Raw genomic sequence first — 23,691 nt, forward strand, 5'->3', positions numbered from 1 at the left:
TCATTGAATGTGTCTGTCATAAACTGCAGTATGTGGGCATGACGTCTCGAGACATCCGTACTAGAGTACGGGAACATTTGGGCTATATCAGGAACGAAAAAACATGTTCTGAATTAGCCAGACATTTCATTGAAATTCACCATGGTGATGTCAGATCTTTCAAGTGGCGAGCAATTGAGGCCATTAGGAGACCGTCAAGAGGTGGGGACAAAGATGCTATTTTAGCACGCCAGGAAGCATTCTGGATTTTCAGACTACGCACTCAGGTCCCTAATGGCTTCAACTCGGAATTTGATTTGATTAATCACTGGTGTTGAATATAATATATAACATACAATTTAGCATTGTCCCTTACAGTATAGTTAACTTTTATACTAGCCAACATTCAGTACACTTTTAGCTATTCACATTCTTTGGAGAAACCACATTAGTAATAAGAATAAAAACCTCTTTATAATCAACATCATACTATGTTGCTTTAGGTTCAATATCATGTGTTTATATTCCCACTATTAGGGCTTTTTAGGTTATTAGATTTGATTGAATAATTAATAAATTATACTGTTTATGTATTGTATTCTGATTGTATTTGTTTTGGTAAATATGAGGGTACATAGATATACATATTCATATTTGAGAAGTCTTAAGTTTGACTACCTTATGTTTATATATTTTCAATGGTTTATCTCAGTACCCCATTATGTACCACTACTATTGGGAAATTCTCCTTATCAGATTACATCTTTTACATCGGCTTTCTTGTATAACCAGGCTCTATAGTTATATTTGCCACTATGTGTTTTGGCTCTCTCTGAATGGTTTTTGTATGCCCACAAATTGCATTTTTCTAATTCCTTATTTCGAGCTTGTTTACTTTGTTTGTCATTGATTGATTTATTTATATTATTGCACATATGTGTATATATTCAATCCACTGTTGGTAAACAAAAACATTGTTATTTATTATTTTTTAATATGACATGCAGTTCCAGTTACAGATTATTAATGTCATAATTTTTTGTTTTCACCCCTACCACTGAAATTTGACTCTTATTAATGTACTTCATATTATGTATTACACTATATTTGTTTACATTTATGTTAACATTTTCCTCCGTATGTTTCCAACCAGATCAAGGGTTAAGGGGCAGTGGTATTTCTAACTCTTCTGTAGCCAATGATTGTGTAGAGAGTTACTTTTTTGTTTTCAAAAAGTTTTATTGGTTTTCACAAAAATACATAGATTAAAATCACGTGTCTTTAAAACATTTAACTTAATAACATGAGTCATGTCAGCTTAACATATAGCAATTACTTTTGAGATACATCTTTCCTGGTGTAGACATAGCCTAGGTGGGCATTTTGAAGGCAGTGTGCACAGTAGTGTCAAATTCTACAATTTATTATAAGTCCCTCTACTGAACTTAGCGATACAAAACATATTAGCTTAACGTATGAAAAGTACTTTCTGAAATACATCTATCCTGGTATAAATATAGACTGGGCGGTCAATATGATGGCACTGTGCTCATTAGTATCATAGTTTACAGTCTGTCATTAATACTTCTACTGGGGTGATTAATTACCTCCCTGAGTCTATCATCTTTTCTCGACCCTGGGGGCGTTGGGGGCTCGGCCAGCCGTGAGTGTGTGAAACTTGCTTTTGTTAGATCCCAGTATAATTTGATGTCTAGAAATAAGGCCTTTCTTTGTGTTTTAAAATAACTGTATTCCTCTAGAAGTAGAGTGTCATCTACATGTTTCAACCACTCCTGCACTGTAGGCTTTACAGGGGTTTTCCACTTGCTAGCTATCAAAGACCTGGCTGAGTTCAGGGAGAACTGGATCACCTTTTGTCTAAGTTGGCATATGTTTCTGGGGAGGGCATTCAATAGTGCAATAACGGGGGTTAGTGTAAATGTGTCATCCAATAGTTGTCTAAAAAAGAGTTCTATCTCCTGCCAAAATGGCCTGACCACGGGGCAGTCCCACCACATATGGGACATAGTTCCCCTGAGGCTGTGTAGAGAGTTACTTTTAAACACCCACTTGTAAATACACAGCAGGTCTTAGATTACGGCACACCGCCGAAACTAGTAGGGCCAGCTGTCTCTCTGTTACCGTGCTGGTATAGTTTGGATTTTATCCTTAATAAAGTCACTTTGATTCCTTTATACTGGATACTCTTGAATCTCCTTTTTCTTGCTTACATTTACGGACTACAAGGAGTCCGTTCACTTTCAAGAGCCCACAGAGCCTCCACTCCTATTGGTTTTTACCTGCCGTTCAGCATTCCTTTCCCCATGTGTTAGCTGAAGATTCGACCGGCGCCGGAGCAATTGGATTGGATAAGCCTCACACACCCCCTTTCGGCATGTCCCGATGATGACGTCAGACGCCCAGAAGACTCAGATGGCGCTTAGAGGAAGGCACGTCTAGTGTATAATTCCGCACAGGAGCTGCGGTTCACCGGGATGACGAAACCTGTAACCTGGAAGCTGCCACAACGTCCAGAGTGAAACGTATAAGTAAAGCTGACCATCAGTTGGGTGAGTGCAGAGGCTTATACCCTTGTTTTGAATTGAACTTAAATGTGAATTTATTTCCACTTGCGCTGATTTATATGGACTTGTGCTTACCATGGGGATATGAAGATTATCACATTATAACGGCAGGTATATGTTTTGGAGTATTTTTATATATAGCAACACTTTTGAGTTACAGTGATTGTGAACCCTGGGGAATACTACTGTGTTTTTGCATGCTACATATGCGTATTTCTCCTAAATCAAGCCTTGTGTAAAATGCTAACTACATGGTTACATTACATTCTCTATCTGAGCATTTAAGGTAAGACATGCTACATATCTGCATTGAACTAAAAGACATTTGCGGAAAGAGACAATGACATGGTTAAATTGCATTAGCTAATATCTTCCCATTTCAGCTAAGACATGCTACATATGCGTATTTCTCCTAAATCAAGCCTTGTGTAAAATGCTAACTACATGGTTACATTACATTCTCTATCTGAGCATTTAAGGTAAGACATGCTACATATCTGCATTGAACTAAAAGACATTTGCGGAAAGAGACAATGACATGGTTAAATTGCATTAGCTAATATCTTCCCATTTCAGCTAAGACATGCTACATATGCGTATTTCTCCTAAATCAAGCCTTGTGTAAAATGCTAACTACATGGTTACATTACATTCTCTATCTGAGCATTTAAGGTAAGACATGCTACATATCTGCATTGAACTAAAAGTAGACATTAGCGGGGGGAAAATATATGGTTAAATTGCATCCTATAGCTGAACATTACGCTAAAATTTTAAAACTACAGTGGCAATTGTCAAACTAATTAACCATGTTGTGCACAAATACCAACGAGATAACCAGGGGGCATTTGTCTTTCCTCAAACTGTCTCCACAGGGACGACAGAGAGGGGATGCAGGCATCATGACAAGCCCCTCCAAAATTCGCACACACATGCATAATCCTCATCTGTGCGTCACAAACATACTGCACGTTGAGGCTATGAAAATGTTTGCGATTTCTGAAGGGCGAGTCATCAATTGGAGCACGCAGCGCAATGTGGGTACAATCTATGGCTCCCAAGACATTGGGCAATTGAGCAATATCAAAGAATTTCCGCTTCAGGCGCCTCCAATCACCATCATTCTGTGGGAATCCTATGTATTGCTTACTGATACGTACCATGGTGTCCAGAAAGTTATCAAACACCCCAGAGAATGTACCTTGAGCCAGGCCATGCATGTACAGTTCTCCGGATTGAAAACTCCCGGAGGCCAGGACGTATAGACAGCTTAGCATCTTACTCATGGCGGGAACAGCAGTCCTTATTCTTATACGTGGCTCCAAATGAGGTTTAAGAAGATCGTAAAGGCCAATGAGCTGTTCGCGATCGAGCCGATACTTATCATAAACCTCAAAGTCGCTCATGTTTTCCAAGGTGGGTCTCACCCTGTAGACTCGAGGACCTCGAACCAGATGACCCCTTCGTCTCAGTCTGAGCCGCCGAGGCTGCCTGATTCGACCAACAGCTAGTTCGCCAATAGCAGCACCAGCAGCGTCTACCATGTCATCGTCATCCATCTTTCAAAACAGCGTAACAAGGTAAGCACTTGATCTGATGTGGATCACAAGTGATGCATTGGCCATGTTGTTTGGGGGATTTATAGTACAATTAGTCCAATGGTAGTGAGTTTGTAATGATTGCTGATTGTATTCACCTGTTTGTATGTGAGCGGCGCGAATGCTTTCACAGTGGGCGTTTATTTGTTGTTTTCTGAAATGTTATTTTCAAACAATGAATCTCAATGTGAAAGTGTCAAATATCACACATACAGTGCATGTTTGTAATGTTTGTTCATATGCGTAATCAATATTTCTTAAACGCGATCTTATAGTAACAATCACACGTCCAGGCTAACATGAATGAAAGTGCATAGTTGTGTATAATGTGCATCGAATGTGATCGATCAATGTTGCTGCAATATTGTTTGTAAACGATAAAGTAACAGCTGCCATCTGTAGTATTGTATATATAAGTGATTGCCGAGCTGTCAATATTGTATGCGTCCCTTTAAAATCGCAATAATAATTCCGAACTTCCCGTCTGCCATCTGTAGTATTGTATATATAAGTGATTGCCGAGCAGTCAATATTGTATGCGTCCCTTTAAAATCGCAATAATAATTCCGAATTTCCCGTCTGCCATCTGTAGTATTGTATATATAAGTGATTGCCGAGCTGTCAATATTGTATTCGTCCCTTTCAAATCGCAATAATAATTCCGAACTTCCCGTCTGCCATCTGTAGTATTGTATATATAAGTGATTGCCGAGCAGTCAATATTGTATGCGTCCCTTTAAAATCGCAATAATAATTCCGAACTTCCCGTCTGCCATCTGTAGTATTGTATAAATAAGTGATTGCCGAGCTGTCAATATTGTATGCGTCCCTTTCAAATCGCAATAATAATTCCGAACTTCCCGTCTGCCATCTGTAGTATTGTATATATAAGTGATTGCCGAGCTGTCAATATTGTATGCGTCCCTTTCAAATCGCACTAATACTGAATAACTTCCGGCTGTCATCTGTAGTATTGTATATATAAGTGATTGCCGAGCTGTCAATATTGTATGCGTCCCTTTCAAATCGTACTAATACTGAATAACTTCCGGCTGTCATCTGTAGTATTGTATATATAAGTGATTGCCGAGATGTCAATATTGTATGCGTCCCATTCAAATGGCACTAATACTGAAGAACTTCCGGCTGTCATCTGTAGTATTATATATATATATAAGGGATTTGCGATCTGACAATATTTATTAATTGTCCCATTGAAATCGCCTTAATAATGCTGTTCCAAACTGTTGTTTACGTATATGTTGTATTGTAGTATTGAGTGTTAAAGTTCCGAAAGGGGCGGTACAGTCGTGAATCTGTGATGTGTATGGTTGAATCTTCTAATGACGTCATGATATTATTAACCTGCCTATGTAGTTCTGAAATCCTCATTGTGTTGTTGTATTTGACTACATTGTTATTGTGTGCTGAATAAAATCTAAATGTGTGCTTTGTGGTTGCGTGATGGGTGATGCGTGTTATGTACATATACGTATATATTGTGATTGTGTCCCACATATGCTGACTTCTATATAGCGGTCTGGCATTGTTGTTCCTTCCCATAAAGTGACATCTGTAATCTGGTGTAATGATGTTCTTGTTGTACGTAATTCCTAATGGTTTCTGGTGATGGAATAATGATGTTAAAAGTACAGTAAAATCCATATGTTGTGTTTTGTGATTCCTCGAGAGAATGTAATGTGTTTTTCCCCCATCATTTGAATGCACATGTATGAGTGAATGTTAAAAGTAATGTATGTGCATCCATGAGTGATCATGTGTTAAGCCTATGTAGATATGCTGTTGCTGCATGCATATGAGTTGAATAACTGAAATGCAATAATAAAGGTAAATGAGAATTGTTTCCCATTGTGTAGTGTTTGTGAATCCTGAAAAGTTGACATTATTTTTGTGTCCGTTTAAATGTAATATTTTTAAAACAAAAATGTTGTTACTAGTGATGTTGATTTGTAGTTGATGTAATATAGAAGTCTGAAACAATTTAATGGTGTTGTGAATATTCAAACAGTAAAATCCATAAATCCACCATAGGGAAATAGTCATTTCTTTATATTTATCATAGCTGTGTCTAACGCATGAAATCATGTCTTTTCTAGCGCTGGTATTTGGAGTTTTTCTATCTACGCTATTTGCGTGCGTTAGGGAAATGAGGGTTTCGCGTGCACGAGCACGTCTTCCCAATAGAAGTCAATGGAGGCTCTAAAATTTTTTCATTTTTTTTTTCTAAGACTGGTTTTCCTCGTAAAGTGAATGACGTCATGAGCTTTTGTGAAAAAGTAACTAAATCGTGTTCTTTTTGTGATAAATAAATATTTTGTGTATGTCATGTGGTGTATTTTGTTTGTATGCATCGATGAGTGTATGTTTGTGATAATGTTATTAGTTAGATGTAGGTATATGAGGGTCTTTTCCCGTGTGTCAATGTAAGTCAATGGGAAAATGGATTTGTGTTGTTTTTTTTCTAACACCCGAGATCTCGCAACTTTAATCCTTTGTATTTTGATGAAAAATTATTAAATATGAAAATTAAATATAGTGTCGTGTTTGTATGAGTGTAAGTGTACTTTGTGTAATATTTGTTTTGTGATTCGTGGATGTTTTTTTTGTCGGTATATGTTTACTACTGGTTCTGAGGTGTCGGTAGAAATTTGAGCGTTAGGTGATTTTTGAGTGTCGGTAACTGAACTCTAAATACCGGAGTCCGTAAGAAACCCGCGTTAGGAGCCTCTAACGCTGGTTTTCACGGCTAACGCCAAACTCCAAATCTATACCTAAGAGAACAATGAAAAATAGTTAATAGGAATAAATTAGAAAGTTGCTTAAAGGGACATGACACCCACATTTTTTCTTTCATGATTTAGAAAGAGAATGCATTTTTAAACATCTTTCTAATTTACTTCTATTATCTAATTTGTTTTATTCTCTTGATATTCTTTGCTGAAAAGCATATCTAGATATTCTCAGTAGCTGCTGATTGGTTGCTGCACATAGAAACCTCATGTGATTGGCTCACCCATGTGCATTGCTTTTTCTTCAACTAACGATATCTAAATAATGAAGCAAAATAAATAATAGAAGTAAATTGTAATGTGGTTTAAATTTGTATGTTCTATCTGAATCATGAAAGAAAGATTTTGGGTTTAGTGACCCTTTAACCCCTTAATGACAAGTGACGTACCAGGTACGTCCTGCAAAAACTTGCAGTTAGTGACAATGGACGTACCTGGTACGTCACTTGTCTAAGAGAGTGCTGGAAGCGATCGCAATCGCTTCCAGCAGCTCTCAGGGTATTGCAGTGATGCCTCGATATTGAGGCATCCTGCAATACCCTTTAGAAAGCATCCGATGCAGAGAGAGCCACTCTGTGGCCCTCTCTGCACCGGTAGCGATGCGGCCGGTTCGTTGGTGGGTGGGAGCGCAACAGGGAGGCGGGTGGGCGGCCCATCGCTACCCGGCATCCGGCTCCTGTTAGTGCAATGTGCACGCCGGGTGCCGGGAGCGTGCGGAGGCGCGCATGCGCGTGCGCGCGCGCGCGGGTGCGCGTGCGCGCGCGCGATTACCTACCCACACTGACACCAATGAGTGGGAAGAGGGGGGAAAAATTAAATATATATCGGATCTGGGAGGGGGAGGGGGTTGGGGTATTGTGGGGGGCTGCTACACTACAGAAAAAATTAAAATGGTATTAAAAGATAATAAAAAAAACACTTTTTTGGGGGGCAAATTGGGTACTGGCAGACAGCTGCCAGTACCCAAGATGGCGGCAATTAGGTAGGGGAGAGGGTTAGAGAGCTGGGGGGGGGATCATGGAGGTTGGGGCTAAGGCAGGAGTCCATCACAGCTAAAACATTTTTTTTTTTTTTTATTAAAAAAAAGAAAAACTCCTTTTATTTAGTACTGGCAGACTTTCTGCCAGTACTTAAGATGGCGGGGACAATTGTGGGGTGGGGGAGGGAAGAGAACTGTTTGGGAGGGATCAGGGGGTGGGATGTGTCAGGTGGGAGGCTGATCTCTACCCTAAAGCTAAAATTAACCCTGCAAGCTCCCTACAAGCTACCTAATTTAACCCCTTAACTGCTGGGCATAATTTACGTGTGGTGCGCAGCAGCATTTAGCGGCCTTCTACTTACCAAAAAGCAACCCCAAAGCCATATAAGTCTGCTATTTCTGAACAAAGGGGATCCCAAAGAAGCATTTACAACCATTTGTGCCTTAATTGCAGAAGCTGTTTGTAAATAATTTCAGTGGGAAACCTAAAGTTTGTGACAAAATTTGTGAAAAAGTGAACTTTTTTTTTTATTTGATGACATTTGGCGGTGAAATGGTGGCATGAAATATACCAAAATGGGCCTAGATCAATACTTTGGGTTGTCTTCTAAAAAAAAATATATACATGTCAAGGGATATTCAGGTATTCCTGACAGATATCAGGGTTCCAATGTAACTAGCGCTAATTTTGAAAAAAAGTTGTTTGGAAATAGCAAAGTGCTACTTGTATTTATGGCCCTATAACTTGCAAAAAAAGTAAAGAACATGTAAACATTGGGTATTTCTAAACTCAGGACAAAATTTAGAAACTATTTAGCATAGGTGTTTTTTGGTGATTGTAGATGTGTAACAGATTTTGGGGGTCAAAGTTAGAAAAAGTGTGTTTTTTTCAATTTTTTCCTCATATTTTATATTTTTTTTATAGGAAATTATAAGATATGATGAAAATAATGGTATCCTTAGAAAGTCCATTTAATGGCGAGAAAAACGGTATATAATATGTGTGGGTACAGTAAATGAGTAAGAGGGAAATTACAGCTAAACACAAACACTGCAGAAATGTAAAAATAGCCATTGTCATTAAGGGTAAGAAAATTGAAAAATGGTCCGGTCATTAAGGGGTTAAAATAGAATGCTCTATCTGAATCATGAAAGATTAATTTTAACTAGACTATCCCCTTAAATATCTGTTGAGTATCAGTAATGGATTAGTGCAAAGTAACTTATAGTGTGTCCAGTGCCATTGTTTTACATAAAAGTAAATTTTTAATAATTTTCATGTTCCTCTTTTGAAAATGATTAGTGGAGCGTTTATAGGTTAAATGTAACTGGTCCCAGAAGTGAGCTTTATTTCCTCAAAATGGCAAACACTTACCTAAGTTGATAAATTCATGGAGTGTTGTTAGGCTTTAGATGCCGAACCATTTTTTGTGAAAAACCTGGGTTGTTCTTGCTGATTGATGGATAAATTCACCCACCAATAAACAAGTGCTGTCCAGGTCCTTAACCAAAAATTGGCTGGCTCCTTAGCTTAGATGCCTTCTTTTTCAAAAAGATAGCAAGAGAACAAAGAAAAATTGATAATAGGAGTAAATTAGAAAGTTGCTTAAAATTGCATGCTCTATCTGAATCACGAAAGAAAAAAATTTGGGTTCAGTATCCCTTTAAGGCAAAATCTTCAAAATTCCTTGAGGCTCAGTTCATCTATCTTTTGCAGCCGATCACGAGTATTGTTCCTGTCACAAACATATATAGTTGTGTTAAATGGCCCAATACATGATATTCACACAGCAAGAAACACTAGCAAAGCAGAAAAACAAAATTTACTGCACAACACTTTGAAAGGGGTTCTGTAAATACATGTAACATGTTAAATATTTACATTTTGTTTAGTCTATTTTAAAACTTTTTTCATGTTTTCATTTGTGCATATATTAGAGTGGACTGTTTTATAAGGGGTTTTATTATTTGTGTGTTTAGTAATGTTTTTAAACATTTATGATACCAGTATTCTTGACCATGGAATCTGTTCTGTGTCGAGAAGTTAACGGTAGCGAGATAAAAATGATTTTGCTACTTGCTGCTTTTATTTGAAACCAACTATCCAGTCAAGCTGACAGGTAATTGTAATAATACTGACAAATATCTCAAAGCATTTGTCCTGTTTGGGGTGAGTAGCAATTATAAATTAACCCTTTTCACCCTTCAGCATAGAAATATATAATTTGAAAGGGAGTTCCCCATTTCAAATAAGGAAGGTAATATAATTATTTCTGTAAAGTAAGTATCATAGTAATTTTGATCACCTGGCTTCAACAAGTAACTTTATTTTGCTTTGTTGTTGGTTTCTCAGATACTTGATTCTCAGGTTTAGAAATTAATTAATAATTATTGAAAATCAAGTGAATATCAGATCTAACATGGTCTCTCTAATTTCTTTACTCATTTATTTAATATTGAAGGCTGTGCCTGCGAAAGGGGCAGCTTTTACTGTTGGATTTAACAACCTATGTGATGTTGGCACCCCATGTTTGTAAAAACTGAATAAAAATATACCATTCGTTTGTGCTGCGTTTGTGCTGATTTGTGCTGCAAAAGGAACGTTTATGCTGGTTTGGTTTAGTAATATAGCACATTATTTTTTTATAAAACTCCGTCCACTTTACACCCAATGTAATTCAATTTTAAAAACAAATATACCATTTGTTTGTGCTGATTTGTGCCGGTTTGGTTTCTGAGATATTGCGCATTATATTTGCTGAAATACCGCCCACTTTGCACCCCATGTTATTCAATTTAAAAAAAATATATACCATTTGTTTGTGCTGATTTGTGCTGCAAAAACATAAGTTTGTGCTGGTTTGGTTTAGAAAATATTGCACATTATTTTGTGGCCTATTGTAGAAGAAAGTCAGCTGGCTGGGAAAAATATGATGACCTGTGTGAATGCATTACGTCAGCCTCTGCAAAAACCAAGGTACAACCGGATCATGCGTGAAGGGGCGTGGCCAACGGGAGAGAGGTGGGAGAGACCAAAAGAGAGGAGGGAAATATAGAAAGCGAGCAAAAGAGGGGAGAAGAGAGAGAGAGAGAGTAAAAGAGAGGGGAGAGAGAGAGAGCAAAAGAGGGGGGAGAGAGAAAAAGGAGGAGAGAGAGAGCAAAAGAGGGGGAAGAGAGCAAAAGAGGGGGAGAGAGAGCGCAAAAAAGGGGGAGAGAGAGCGCAAAAGAGGGGGAGAGAGAGCACAAAAGAGGGGGAGAGAGAGAGCACAAAAGAGAGGGGGGAGGGAGAGCACAAAAGATAGGGAGAGAGAGAGCTCAAAAGAGAGGGGGAGAGAGAGAGCTCAAAAGAGAGGGGGAGAGAGAGAGCTCAAAAGAGAGGGCAGAGAGAGAGCGCAAAAGAGGGGGAGAGCTCAAAAGATGGGGGGGAGAACGCAAAAGAGAGGGAGAGAGAGAGCTCAAAAGCGATGGGGGAGAGAGAGAGCGCAAAAGAGAGGGAGAGAGAGCTCAAAAGAGAGGGAGAGAGAGTGCAAAAGAGAGGGAAATAGAGAGCTCAAAAGAGAGGGGGGAGAGAGAGAGCTCAAAAGAGAGGGCGGAGAGAGAGCGCAAAAGAGGGGGAGAGAGAGAGCACAAAAGAGGGGGAGATAGAGCTCAAAAGATAGGGGGAGATAGAGCTCAAAAGATAGGGGGAGAGAGAGAGCGCAAAAGAGAGGGAGAGAGCTCAAAAGAGAGAGGGGAGAGAGAAAGCTCAAAAGAGAGGGCGGATAGAGAGCGCAAAAGAGGGGGAGAGAGAGAGCACAAAAGAGGGTGAGAGAGAGCTCAAAAGAGGGTGAGAGAGAGCTCAAAAGATAGAGGGGAGAGAGAAAGCGTAAAAGAGAGGGAGAGAGCTCAAAATAGAGGGGGGAGAGAGAGAGCGCAAAAGAGAGGGAGAGAGAGAGCTCAAAAGAGAGGGGGGGGGAGAGAGCTCAAAAGAGGGGGAGAGAGAGAGTGCAAAAGAGAGGGAGAGAGAGAGCTCAAAAGAGAAGAGGGAGAGAGAGAGCTCAAAAGAGAGGGGGGAGAGAGCGCAAAAGAGGGATGGAGAGAGCACAAAAGAGGGGGGAGAGAGCGCAAAAGAGAGGGAGAGAGAGCTCAAAAGAGAGGGGGGAGAGAGAGAGCGCAAAAGAGAGGGAGAGAGAGAGCGCAAAAGAGAGGGAGAGAGCTCAAAAGAGAGGGGGAGAGAGAGCTCAAAAGAGAGGGGGAGAGAGAAAGCGCAAAAGACAGGGAGAGAGCTCAAAAGAGAGGGGGGAGAGAGAGCACAAAAGAGAAGGGGGAGAGAGAGCGCAAAAGAGGGAGGGAGAGAGCACAAAAGAGAGGGGGAGAGAGTGCAAAAGAGAGGGGGGAGAGAGCGCAAAAGAGAGGGGGAGAGAGAGCAAAAGAGGGGGGGAGAGAGAGAGCGCAAAAGAGGGGGAGAGAGAGAGAGCAAACAGGGGAGAGAGTATAAGAGATGGGAGAGAGCAAAATAGGGGAGAGAGCAAAATAGGGGGGAGAGAGAGCAAAACAGGGGATAGAGAGAGAAAATTGGGGAGAGAGAGAGCAAAAGAGGGGGAGAGAGCAGAAGAGGGGGGAAGAGAGAGAGAAAGCAAGCAAAACGGGGGAGAGAGAGAGCAAAAGAGGGGGGAGAGAGAGTGCAAAATAGGGGGAGAGAGCTCAAAAGAGAGAGGGAGAGAGAGAGCGCAAAAGAGAGGGGGAGAGCGAGAGGGAGTAAGGGTTGGAACCGCGGTAGTTAAAAAAATTCGCCCGTGTACACGGGCTTTAGGACTAGTTCATTACTAATACATCATTAATGTCTTACTAACACAATGTTAACAGAATACGAAAATGTTAATGTGAACTTTTTCGTTATTGATTTTTCCATAATGTTTAAATAGTTAAACGATTAAATAGTTCCATGTTTTTTTTCATTGAACAGTTCTGTTGTCTTCAGAAATTCTTCTCTGTCTGACTTCCTTTTTTTGTGTTTGATGTACAAAGATTCACAATTCTGAGTAATGCTGTTTAATCTGACAACCATGCTGAAATGCCAATGTTTCTGGTAGAATTTGTTCTCATTCCCTAATTTTGAATGTTCTTCAAATGTTAGTACTTATATTCATACCCAAAAAGATCTTGAAATAACAAAATATCAGGTAGTAAGATATGTATGTGTACATGTACTCTTTGATTCAAAAGTATTATAACAACAAAATGTTTGTAAGTACCAATAAAATGATAAAACTTTGGGGTACACAAAAGAACAGATGTGACTTACACACCAGAAAAAATATTTAAAAACATATGGGGGAGATTACATCCCTGGCAACGGGGGAAAAAAACTCCCTGTCTCATCAGTTTTCTACGCAGCGCAGCAGTGTACAGGCAGTGCAGAATTATTAGGCAAATGAGTATTTTGACCACATCATCCTCTTTATGCATGTTGTCTTACTCCAAGCTGTATAGGCTTGAAAGCCTACTACCAATTAAGCATATTAGGTGATGTGCATCTCTGTAATGAGAAGGGGTGTGGTCTAATGACATCAACACCCTATATCAGGTGTGCATAATTATTAGGCAACTTCCTTTCCTTTGGCAAAATGGGTCAAAAGAAGGACTTGACAGGCTCAGAAAAGTCAAAAATAGTGAGATATCTTGCAGAGGGATGCAGCACTCTTAAAATTGCAAAGCTTCTGAAGCGTGATCATCGAACAATCAAGCGTTTCATTCAAAATAGTCAACAGGGTCGCAAGAAGCGTGTGGAAAAACCAAGGCGCAAAATAACTGCCCATGAACTGAGAAAAGTCAAGCGTGCAGCTGCCAAGATGCCACTTGCCACCAGTTTGGCCATATTTCAGAGCTGCAACATCACTGGAGTGCCCAAAAGCACAAGGTGTGCAATACTCAGAGACATGGCCAAGGTAAGAAAGGCTGAAAGACGACCGCCACTGAACAAGACACACAAGCTGAAACGTCAAGACTGGGCCAAGAAATATCTCAAGACTGATTTTTCTAAGGTTTTATGGACTGATGAAATGAGAGTGAGTCTTGATGGGCCAGATGGATGGGCCCGTGGCTGGATTGGTAAAGGGCAGAGAGCTCCAGTCCAACTCAGACGCCAGCAAGGTGGAGGTGGAGTACTGGTTTGGGCTGGTATCATCAAAGATGAGCTTGTGGGGCCTTTTCGGGTTGAGGATGGAGTCAAGCTCAACTCTCAGTCCTACTGCCAGTTTCTGGAAGACACCTTCTTCAAGCAGTGGTACAGGAATAAGTCTGCATCCTTCAAGAAAAACATGATTTTCATGCAGGACAATGCTCCATCACACGCGTCCAAGTACTCCACAGCGTGGCTGGCAAGAAAGGGTATAAAAGAAGAAAATCTAATGACATGGCCTCCTTGTTCACCTGATCTGAACCCGATTGAGAACCTGTGGTCCATCATCAAATGTGAGATTTACAAGGAGGGAAAACAGTACACCTCTCTGAACAGTGTCTGGGAGGCTGTGGTTGCTGCTGCACGCAATGTTGATGGTGAACAGATCAAAACACTGACAGAATCCATGGATGGCAGGCTTTTGAGTGTCCTTGCAAAGAAAGGTGGCTATATTGGTCACTGATTTGTTTTTGTTTTGTTTTTGAATGTCAGAAATGTATATTTGTGAATGTTGAGATGTTATATTAGTTTCACTGGTAAAAATAAATAATTGAAATGGGTATATATTTGTTTTTTGTTAAGTTGCCTAATAATTATGCACAGTAATAGTCACCTGCACACACAGATATCCCCCTAAAATAGCTATAACTAAAAACAAACTAAAAGCTACTTCCGAAACTATTCAGCTTTGATATTAATGAGTTTTTTGGGTTCATTGAGAACATGGTTGTTGTTCAATAATAAAATTAATCCTCAAAAATACAACTTGCCTAATAATTCTGCACTCCCTGTAGTTACGCAGCGCAACAGTCTAGTTACGCCAAAACTAGACTGTTGCGCTGCGTAACTACACTGCTGTGCTGCGTAGAAAACTGGGGAGACTGTTTTTTTCCCCTTCACCAGGGATGTAATCTCTACCTAAATGTTTTAAAAATAGGCAACTTAAAAAAGTGACATATAAGAAAACATGCAGGAGTGCTTTTAAGCGCTTGCTAAATCTAAGCAAGTTAATATTGAGCTGTCTGTGGTTAACATGACATTACAGGTGATTAATATGGCAACAAAGAGGTTAAATTGACTAAAGGAGGTTTATTAGGCCTAATAGGATTTGAAGAGGTCTATATTGCAATTTAATTGAAAACTTCCTTTTTCAATTAAGTAGTGAGTTTCTACTTATGCACTTTGCAGTTACATTACTTAAGCTATGGTTTGGGCTCCTTCACATCCATTACACTTCAATAACCGCTTGTATGCCGTATAAACCGGTATGTTACCATGTTAATCCCTTAATGCTCAGGACCGGATTTACATTTCGGGCACCCGTAGGCACAGAGCACACTATACAGAGCGCATCCTACTTGTTTTCTGTGACCGGCGGCTTCCGTGGGGGCAGGGAAGGACCCCAGCGTAGGCTGCCCAATGAAACACCTGGCTATGCTGGACAGGCGTTTCAATGGGCAGACTACACAGAGGTGCCTTTCTACCCCCACGGAAGCCGCCGGTCATGGAAAAGAAGGAGGTGCGCTCTGAATAGAGTTCTGTATAGAACAAACCCTCCTTGTTGTTACCGGTGTTCTGTTAAATTAGTTGACAGAACACCAGCAATTAGGCACGGTGCCCCTCTATGGAGGGCGACTGTAGGCACATGCCTACTCTGCCTAATTAGAAATCTGTCTCTGCTAATGCCACATTAACCTTTCGGGTGCAATGTTAACCCCTTACATTAAAACTTTCTGGTGCAGTTATAATCACTGGTTTTCTATATTTCCCCTAAAAAACTTCCACAAATTGTCTCTATCCAGCACAATAGTGTATTTTTTATTTACAATTAGTTACTGGGTGCAGATTGAGGATACATGTCCTAACATATGTGTAATATCTCACTACGCAAAACTACACATATTAACTCAAATATTATGTACAATATCCACCAAATCGGCACAAACAGGGAACAAATGAATATAGTTGTATGTAACATTTAATAACATAAAGTGTAAAGTCAGTGGGGATTGATAACATATAATATGCAGTATCTTCGAAACCAAATCAAAACGTTTCTTTTTGTGGTACAAATCAGCAAAAATGAATGGTATATTTGTTTTATAATTTAATAACATGGGTGCAAAGTTGGCGGTGCTTGAGGTTACATAATCTAAAAATCTTGAATGTCCATTATCTCAGAAAATGAACTGGCACAAACGTTTGTTTTTGCGGCACAAATCAGCACAAACGCAGCACAAACGCGAGCTCGCATTCACATTGTGCTTAACTAGTAATAGCAGCGCACATTAGCGTGTGCTGCTATTACTCAGTGGAGCACTAATATCGTTTGCACGCAAACGATATTTAGCTCTCCACTTGTAATCTGTAAGTGGAAAGTTTTTTTAGAAAATTGTATTTACTAAAATATGTATTTGCAATGTAGGTAATGTTCATAATATTGCTATATGGATTATGAATGATAAAAAGCACTAAAAAATAACACAGTATTTTTTTCTTTCTTATCTAGGTGTTGACTTCAGCACAGATAAAAGCAATTTGCCATGCTATCCTGGAATCTGGCAAGCAATACTCAATGAAACGAAGAAAGCCATTTCCACTTATGTACTCATACTATGGAACAGAATATTTGGGTGAGAAGAATCTAACATACAAACAATAATAATGTCTGGTGGAAAAAAGTGTTCTTTGGATTAGGTTTCATGTTTACCAATGTTTAAATAGTGAAATGTATAAAAAACATAGGGCCTTATTACAAGTGGAGTGCTATTTAATGCTCCCGCTCAAGCGTTAACTGTACTAGAAGTAAGCTTTTTGTATGAGTTGTGTTGTGCTCGTATTACAAGTTGAAAGTAAACTGTTATCGCCCGCACGCTAACCCGAGGACCGTAAAATGACACACGCGCGATAACCTATTCCCCCATAGAAGTCAATGGAGCAAAATAAGTGGGAAAAAACACCCCACTCTCGCGCAAACCCGATCGCATATATATATATATATATATATATATATATATATATATATATATACGCATATACTTATTTAGACATGTGCATCTTTGTATCTCTATGTTAAAGCCCTTTGCAGTCTTACGGCTAGATTACGAGTTTTGCGTTATGGGGGGTGAGGTATTAACTTGCACGTTATTCTCACCGCTCACTTACCTACAGCGCTGGTATTACAGGTTTTTCTAAACCCGGCGTTAAAAGACAAGAAGTTAGCGTAGAGCAAGATTGTGCTCCATACCGCACTCCAATACCAGCGCTGCTTAAGTCAGCGGTGAACTGGTTGTACGTGCTCGTGCACAATTTCCCCATAGATATCAATGGGGAGAGCCGGCTGAGAAAAAGTCTGCCAAAAAGCAGCGTAAAGCTCAGTAATGCAGCCCCATTGATTCCTATGGGGAAACAAATTTTATGTTTACACCTAACACCCTAACATGAACCCAGAGTCTAAACACCCCTAATTTTACACTTATTAACCCCTAATCTGCCGCCCCCGACATCGCCGACACCTACATTATATTTATTAACCCCTAATCTGCCGCTCTGGACATCGCCGACCCCTACATTATACTTATTAACCCCTAATCTGCTGCCCCCAACATCGCCGACACCTACATTATATTTATTAACCCCTAATTTCCCGCCCCCAATGTCGCCGCAACCTACCAACACTTAATAACCCCTAATCTGTCGCCCCAACGTCGCCGCCACTATAATAAACATATTAACCCCTAAACCGCCGCACTCCCGCATCGCAAACACTAGTTAAATATTATTAACCCTAATCTGCCGTCCCTAACGTCGCCACTATATTAAATTTATTAACCCCTAAACCTAAGTCTAACCCTAACCCTAACACCCCCTAATTTAAATATAATTAAAATAAATATAAATAAAAATTACTATCATTACCTAAATAATTCCTATTTAAAACTAAATACTTACCTATAAAATAAACCCTAAGCTAGCTTCAATATAACTAATAGTTACATTGTATCTATCATAGGGTTTATTTTTATTTTACAGGCAAGTTTGCATTTATTTTTGTTTTAAATAATTTTTATTGAGGAAAAGAATAAGACAGTACAAAATATTCAATTACATACACCCTCAGCCTGTAAGGGCCAATAACAATAATATACAGCACTGTACATAAATCAAGCAATACCACAGTACTCTACAACATAGAAAGAAAAATGCTACCTATGTGGCGAGTTCAAATCAAAAATTAACCTCAGATTTTCAAAGTAACATATAGGGCTACGTTTGAACCCTTATATCTGTAATGTCCTAGATATATGTAAGATTGTCATACATACAACAAATATGTCCCAACTATGTAAGACCCAGAGCAACAGTAAAATAAAAGATAAATAAATAAAAATAAAAAAACAGTATAAACCTAAATCATCACATTTTGGCCTGCAATATAGGGCCGCTTTTGGACCTTTGGACTGGACAATGAATAGGAAACATAAATATAAACTTCTTATACTCAGCATTACAAACGATATACATATATAATAAAACTATTAACTTAGGGAGCAAGACCTATTAGTTCACCACAATGAACTCGTGTATTAATATATAGGGATCCATAATACTTTAGCTGGACCATATCTACAATATGCACGTCCACATAAAGATGAATATACATTTATACATCCGCATTCGTGGGGCCTCACGCTGAGAGGGGACATGATAATGTAGGCAATATTGAACCTCTAATACATAACATAAGTCATCGTAAAGTTAGACAAACCATTTATAAGCAATATTTTTTAGGGAGGATGTAATACCACAAAAATAGAACAAATTCAGTTACTATATTAAGCGCCCACAAATATATGCCAACATAAGGATATGTAAATATGTGACTTAGCATTTAAAGACAATGATACTTAGGATGGTATAAACTTCTCATGAAGTTATATCTATAACCATAAGGCAACAGTAGGTAACATATTTATACAGGGTATTTTGCTGCAGTAAATGTAGTTAGCGCAATAAATGATCTGGCAAATTCTCCTAACTAGTATAGCAGGGAAAACAGTAAATGGTAGAAAATATAGGACTAATAAAGCGATGTAGATATTAACATCTGTACCAACCCACTGACAGCATGTATACATAGAACAATAATTCTCTTTATCCCACTCGTTTCCCAGCAGTAAGTAAGCCTCAATCGATAGTTTATCCCCAAGCATGTTAGTACATTTCTGTATCAAGCACTACGAACAAATATAGAAGATCAATGAAATATAGTAGGGTAAAATGAGCCATGTCCTATCCGGACCCCAATCTTGTATAGTATGAAAACACTAAAATAGGGGGCAGGATATACACAAGTCTCTCAAATTTTCAGACAGAATATCATCATACTGAGAGACTCTATGAACAATGCAATACACTAACAGTGTCTTTGTGGACAACAACAAAATAGACTCAAGTCTCAAAGAGGCAGAGGAGAGGTCTCTGAAACAGGCTCCAACCGTCTCTTGTGTCAAACAGTTCACCTCAAGCCTGAGCAACTCGAAGCCCCTAAAAAATAAAAAGTACTTATCCAATCCCTGATCTCTCCAATGCTAAGGCAGGCTCCCATCGCTGGAGCACACATGGCCCAGAGGCAAGATTAGCTAGAGCAAGTGGGTTACCGACTGTAAACAGCAAACACCATCTGTAAGTGTATGTCCCACCTGGAACACACAGCGCGACCTCTCGGATATCCACTTGCCTCCAATTATCTGCTTAGGTAGTAATACAATGGGCGCTTGAGTAGATAGCAAGGAAGACAGGTCATCCGGATACTCCACTGTATGTTGGGTACATGCGGTTCCTTTGTGCAAGAGTACAAACAATCCCTTTCCCAAGCGTTCAGAGTAAACAGTTAGGCACTGTGATGCTGCTGTGGTATAGGAGATTGAAGATTGGGGTGCAACAGTTTCAGCCTCCGGTAACACTTCCATAGCTTGACAATCGTGAAGCTGCTGGCTAAACTGTTCAGAGGTAATCTCATAGCCAAGTGAAGTAAATGACAATCACAAATCACTGACAAGCTGTTGAGTGAAATGAGTGAAGATGCTTGAAACGGATTGTTCCCAGTCTACCTCGGCTTCCATTTTGCGCTGTAATTTTGGTCCTATTCTTCCAGCGATTTTTCAGCAGCTTTAGTAATGTTTTATCTCTCAGTAAATTCCCTATTCCGGGAAAAGCATGAAGTGGCCATCAATAACCAATGTTATAACGTTCCTTAATGAGTAATACTTCAGTACAAATGACTGGATGTTCTGAATCTTCAGGATACTGGGGAGGTAGATGTAGTTCCAAGCCGTGATCAGGCCTCCACTGCGCACCACATCTATTTCAGGCTGCTGGGCTGAAAACTAGTGTAAAAATAATGTAGATCAGCTCCACAAATATTTATTATCAACAAGTCCACAAAAGAATACGATATTAATAGTATAAGGTTAAGTAAACAGTGGTTTCATCTTCTCCTACAAACAGCCAAAATCATATAGCAGCCATCTTGGCCGATGGTTGGACACGCCCACCCGTTTGCATTTATTTTAACTAGGTAGAATAGTTACTAAATAGTTATAACTATTTAATAACTACCTAGCTAAAATAAATACAAATTGACCTGTAAAATAAAATCTAACCTGTCTTAAAGGACCTTTTGCGGGGCATTGCCCCAAAGAAATCAGCTCTTTTACCTGTAAAAAAAATACAAACAACCCCCCCAACAGTAAAACCCAACAGCCACACAACCAACCCCCCAAATAAAACCCTAACTAAAAAAACCTAAGCTCCCCATTGCCCTGAAAAGGGCTTTTGGATGGGCATTGCCCTTAAAAGGGCATTTAGCTCTATTGCAGCCCAAACCCCTAATCTAAAAATAAAACCCACCCAATACACCCTTAAAAAATCCTAATACTAACCCCCGAAGATCCACTTACAGTTTTGAAGAGCCGACATCCATCCTCAACGAAGCCGGGAGAAGTCTTCATCCAAGCAGCAAGATGTCCTCAATGAAGCCGGCAGAAGTGGGCCTCCAGACGGGCAGAAGTCTTCACTAAGACGGCATCTTCTATCTTCATCCTTCCGACATGGTGCGGCTCCATCTTCAAGACATCCGGTGCGGAGCATCCTCTTCAATCGACGGCTTCTTCTGGAATGAAGGTTCCTTTAAATGACGTCATCCAAGATGGCGTCCCTTAGATTCCGATTGGCTGATAGAATTCTATCAGCCAATCGGAATTAAGGTTGAAAAAATCCTATTGACTGATTCAATCAGCCAATAGGATTGAACATCAATCCTATTGGTTGATCCAATTTGCGGTAAGGTCAAAAAACTGTGCCCCTAAATCTGCAAGACTCGTAATAGCAGCGGTAGTAAAAAAAGCAGTGTTATGAGTCTTAACGCTGTTTTTTTACTAATAACGCAAGACTCGTAATCTAGCCGTAAATTTTTTTTTGTTTAAATTATTTTTATTAGGTTGATCAAGAATTTCAACAATAGTAAACACAGGAGTACATGAAATAGTTACAGTCATATCATTTATCTAAAATACTGTACTGTATGTCCAACCAAACACCTAGATTACGAGTTTTGCATTAGGAGGGGTGCGATGCTAACGAGCAGTTTAAGCTCACCGCTCACTTACCTGCAGCGCTGGTATTACGGGTTTTTAGAAACCCGGCGAGTGAGCGAAGAGCAAAATTTAGCTCCACATCTCACCTCAATACCAGCGCTGCTTACGTTAGCGGTGAGCTGGTAAAATGTGCTAGTGCACGATTTCCCCATAGGAATCAATGGGGGAGAGCCGGCTGAAAATAAAACCTAACACCTGCAAAAAAGCAGCGTAAAGCTCCTAACGCAGCCCCATTGATTCCTATGGGGAAATAAAAGTTATGTCTACACCTGACACCCTAACATGAACCCTGAGTCTAAACACCCCTAATCTTACACTTATTAACCCCTAATCTGCCACCCCCGACATCGCCGACACCTACATTATATTATTAACCCGTAATCTGCCGCTCCGGACACCGCCGCCACCTACACTATAGTTATGAACCCCTAATCTGCTGCCCCCAACATCGCCGAACCCTACATTATATTTATTAACCCCTAATCTGCCGCCCCCAATGTCGCCGCAACCTAACTACATTTATTAACCCCTAATCTGCCGCCCACAACGTCGCCACCACTATAATAAAGTTATTAACCCCTAAACCTAAGTCTAACCCTAACCCCCCCTAACAAATATAATTACAATAAATCTAAATAAAATTACTACAATTAAATACTTACCTATAAAATAAACCCTAAGCTAGCTACAATATAACTAATAGTTACATTGTAGCTAGCTTAGGGTTTATTTTAATTTTACAGGCAACTTTGTATTTATTTTAACTAGGTAGAATAGTTATTAAATAGTTATTAACTATTTAATAACTACCTAGTTAAAATAAATACAAATATACCTATAAAATAAAACCTAACCTAAGTTACAATTACACCTAACACTACACTATAATTAAATAAATTCCCTAAACTAAATACAATTAATTACAATTAAATAAAATTATCTAAAGTACAAAAATTACAGAAAATAATAAAATAATTACAAGATTTTTAAACTAATTACACCTACTCTAATCCCCCTAACAAAATAAAAAAGCCCCCCAAAATAAAAAACCCTACCCTACACTAAATTACAAATAGCCCTTAAAAGGGCCTTTTGCGGGGCATTGCCCCAAAGTAATCAGCTCTTTGATTAAAACCCACCACCCACACAACCAACCCTAGTCTAAAACCCACCCAATCCCCCCTTAAAAAAACCTAACACTAACCCCTTGAAGATCACCCTACCGTGAGACGTCTTCACCCAACTGAGCAGAAGTGGTCCTCCAGACGGGCAGAAGTCTTCATCCAAGCCAGGCAGAAGCGGTCCTCCAGACGGGCAGAAGTCTTCATCCAGACGGCATCTTCTATCTTCATCCATCCGGCGCGGAGCTGGTCCATCTTCAAGACATCCAATGAGGAGCATCCTCTTCATCCGGAGTCTTCTTACTAAATGATGGTACCTTTAAGTGACGTCATCCAATATGACGTCCCTTCAATTCCGATTGACTGATAGAATCGGAATTAAGGTAGAAAAAATCCTATTGGCTGATGCAATCAGCCAATAGGATTGAAGTTCAATCCTATTGGCTGATCCAATCAGCCAATAGAATTGAGCTGGCATTCTATTGGCTGTTCCAATCAGCCAATAGAATGCAAGCTCATTCCTATTGGCTGATTGCATCCGCCAATAGGATTTTTTCTACCTTAATTCCGATTGGCTGATAGAATTAGCCAATCGGAATTGAAGGGACGCCATCTTGGATGACGTCACTTAAAGGTACTGTCATTTAGTAAGAAGACTCCGGATGAAGAGGATGCTCCACGTCAGATGTCTTGAAGATGGACCCTCTCTGTGCCGGATGGATGAAGATAGAAGATGCCGTCTGGATGAAGATGTCTGCCCATCTGGAGGACCTCTTCTGCCCGGCTTGGATGTAGACTTGG

The 23,691-nt window shown here is 39.6% G+C and overlaps 1 protein-coding gene across 1 annotated transcript in view; it reads left to right on the forward strand.

Annotated features, from left to right (window-relative positions):
- Window positions 1-23,691, forward strand: part of LANCL3 (LanC like family member 3) — a 173,104-nt gene that overhangs the window by 83,931 nt on the left and 65,482 nt on the right. Inside the window, exon 2 of the mRNA XM_053704882.1 lies at window positions 16,621-16,744. Coding sequence (XP_053560857.1) covers window positions 16,621-16,744 — 124 coding nt within the window. The remainder of the gene's footprint in view (window positions 1-16,620; window positions 16,745-23,691) is intronic.

This window comes from Bombina bombina, chromosome 3, assembly GCF_027579735.1.
Source record: "Bombina bombina isolate aBomBom1 chromosome 3, aBomBom1.pri, whole genome shotgun sequence".
NCBI lineage: Eukaryota > Metazoa > Chordata > Amphibia > Anura > Bombinatoridae > Bombina > Bombina bombina.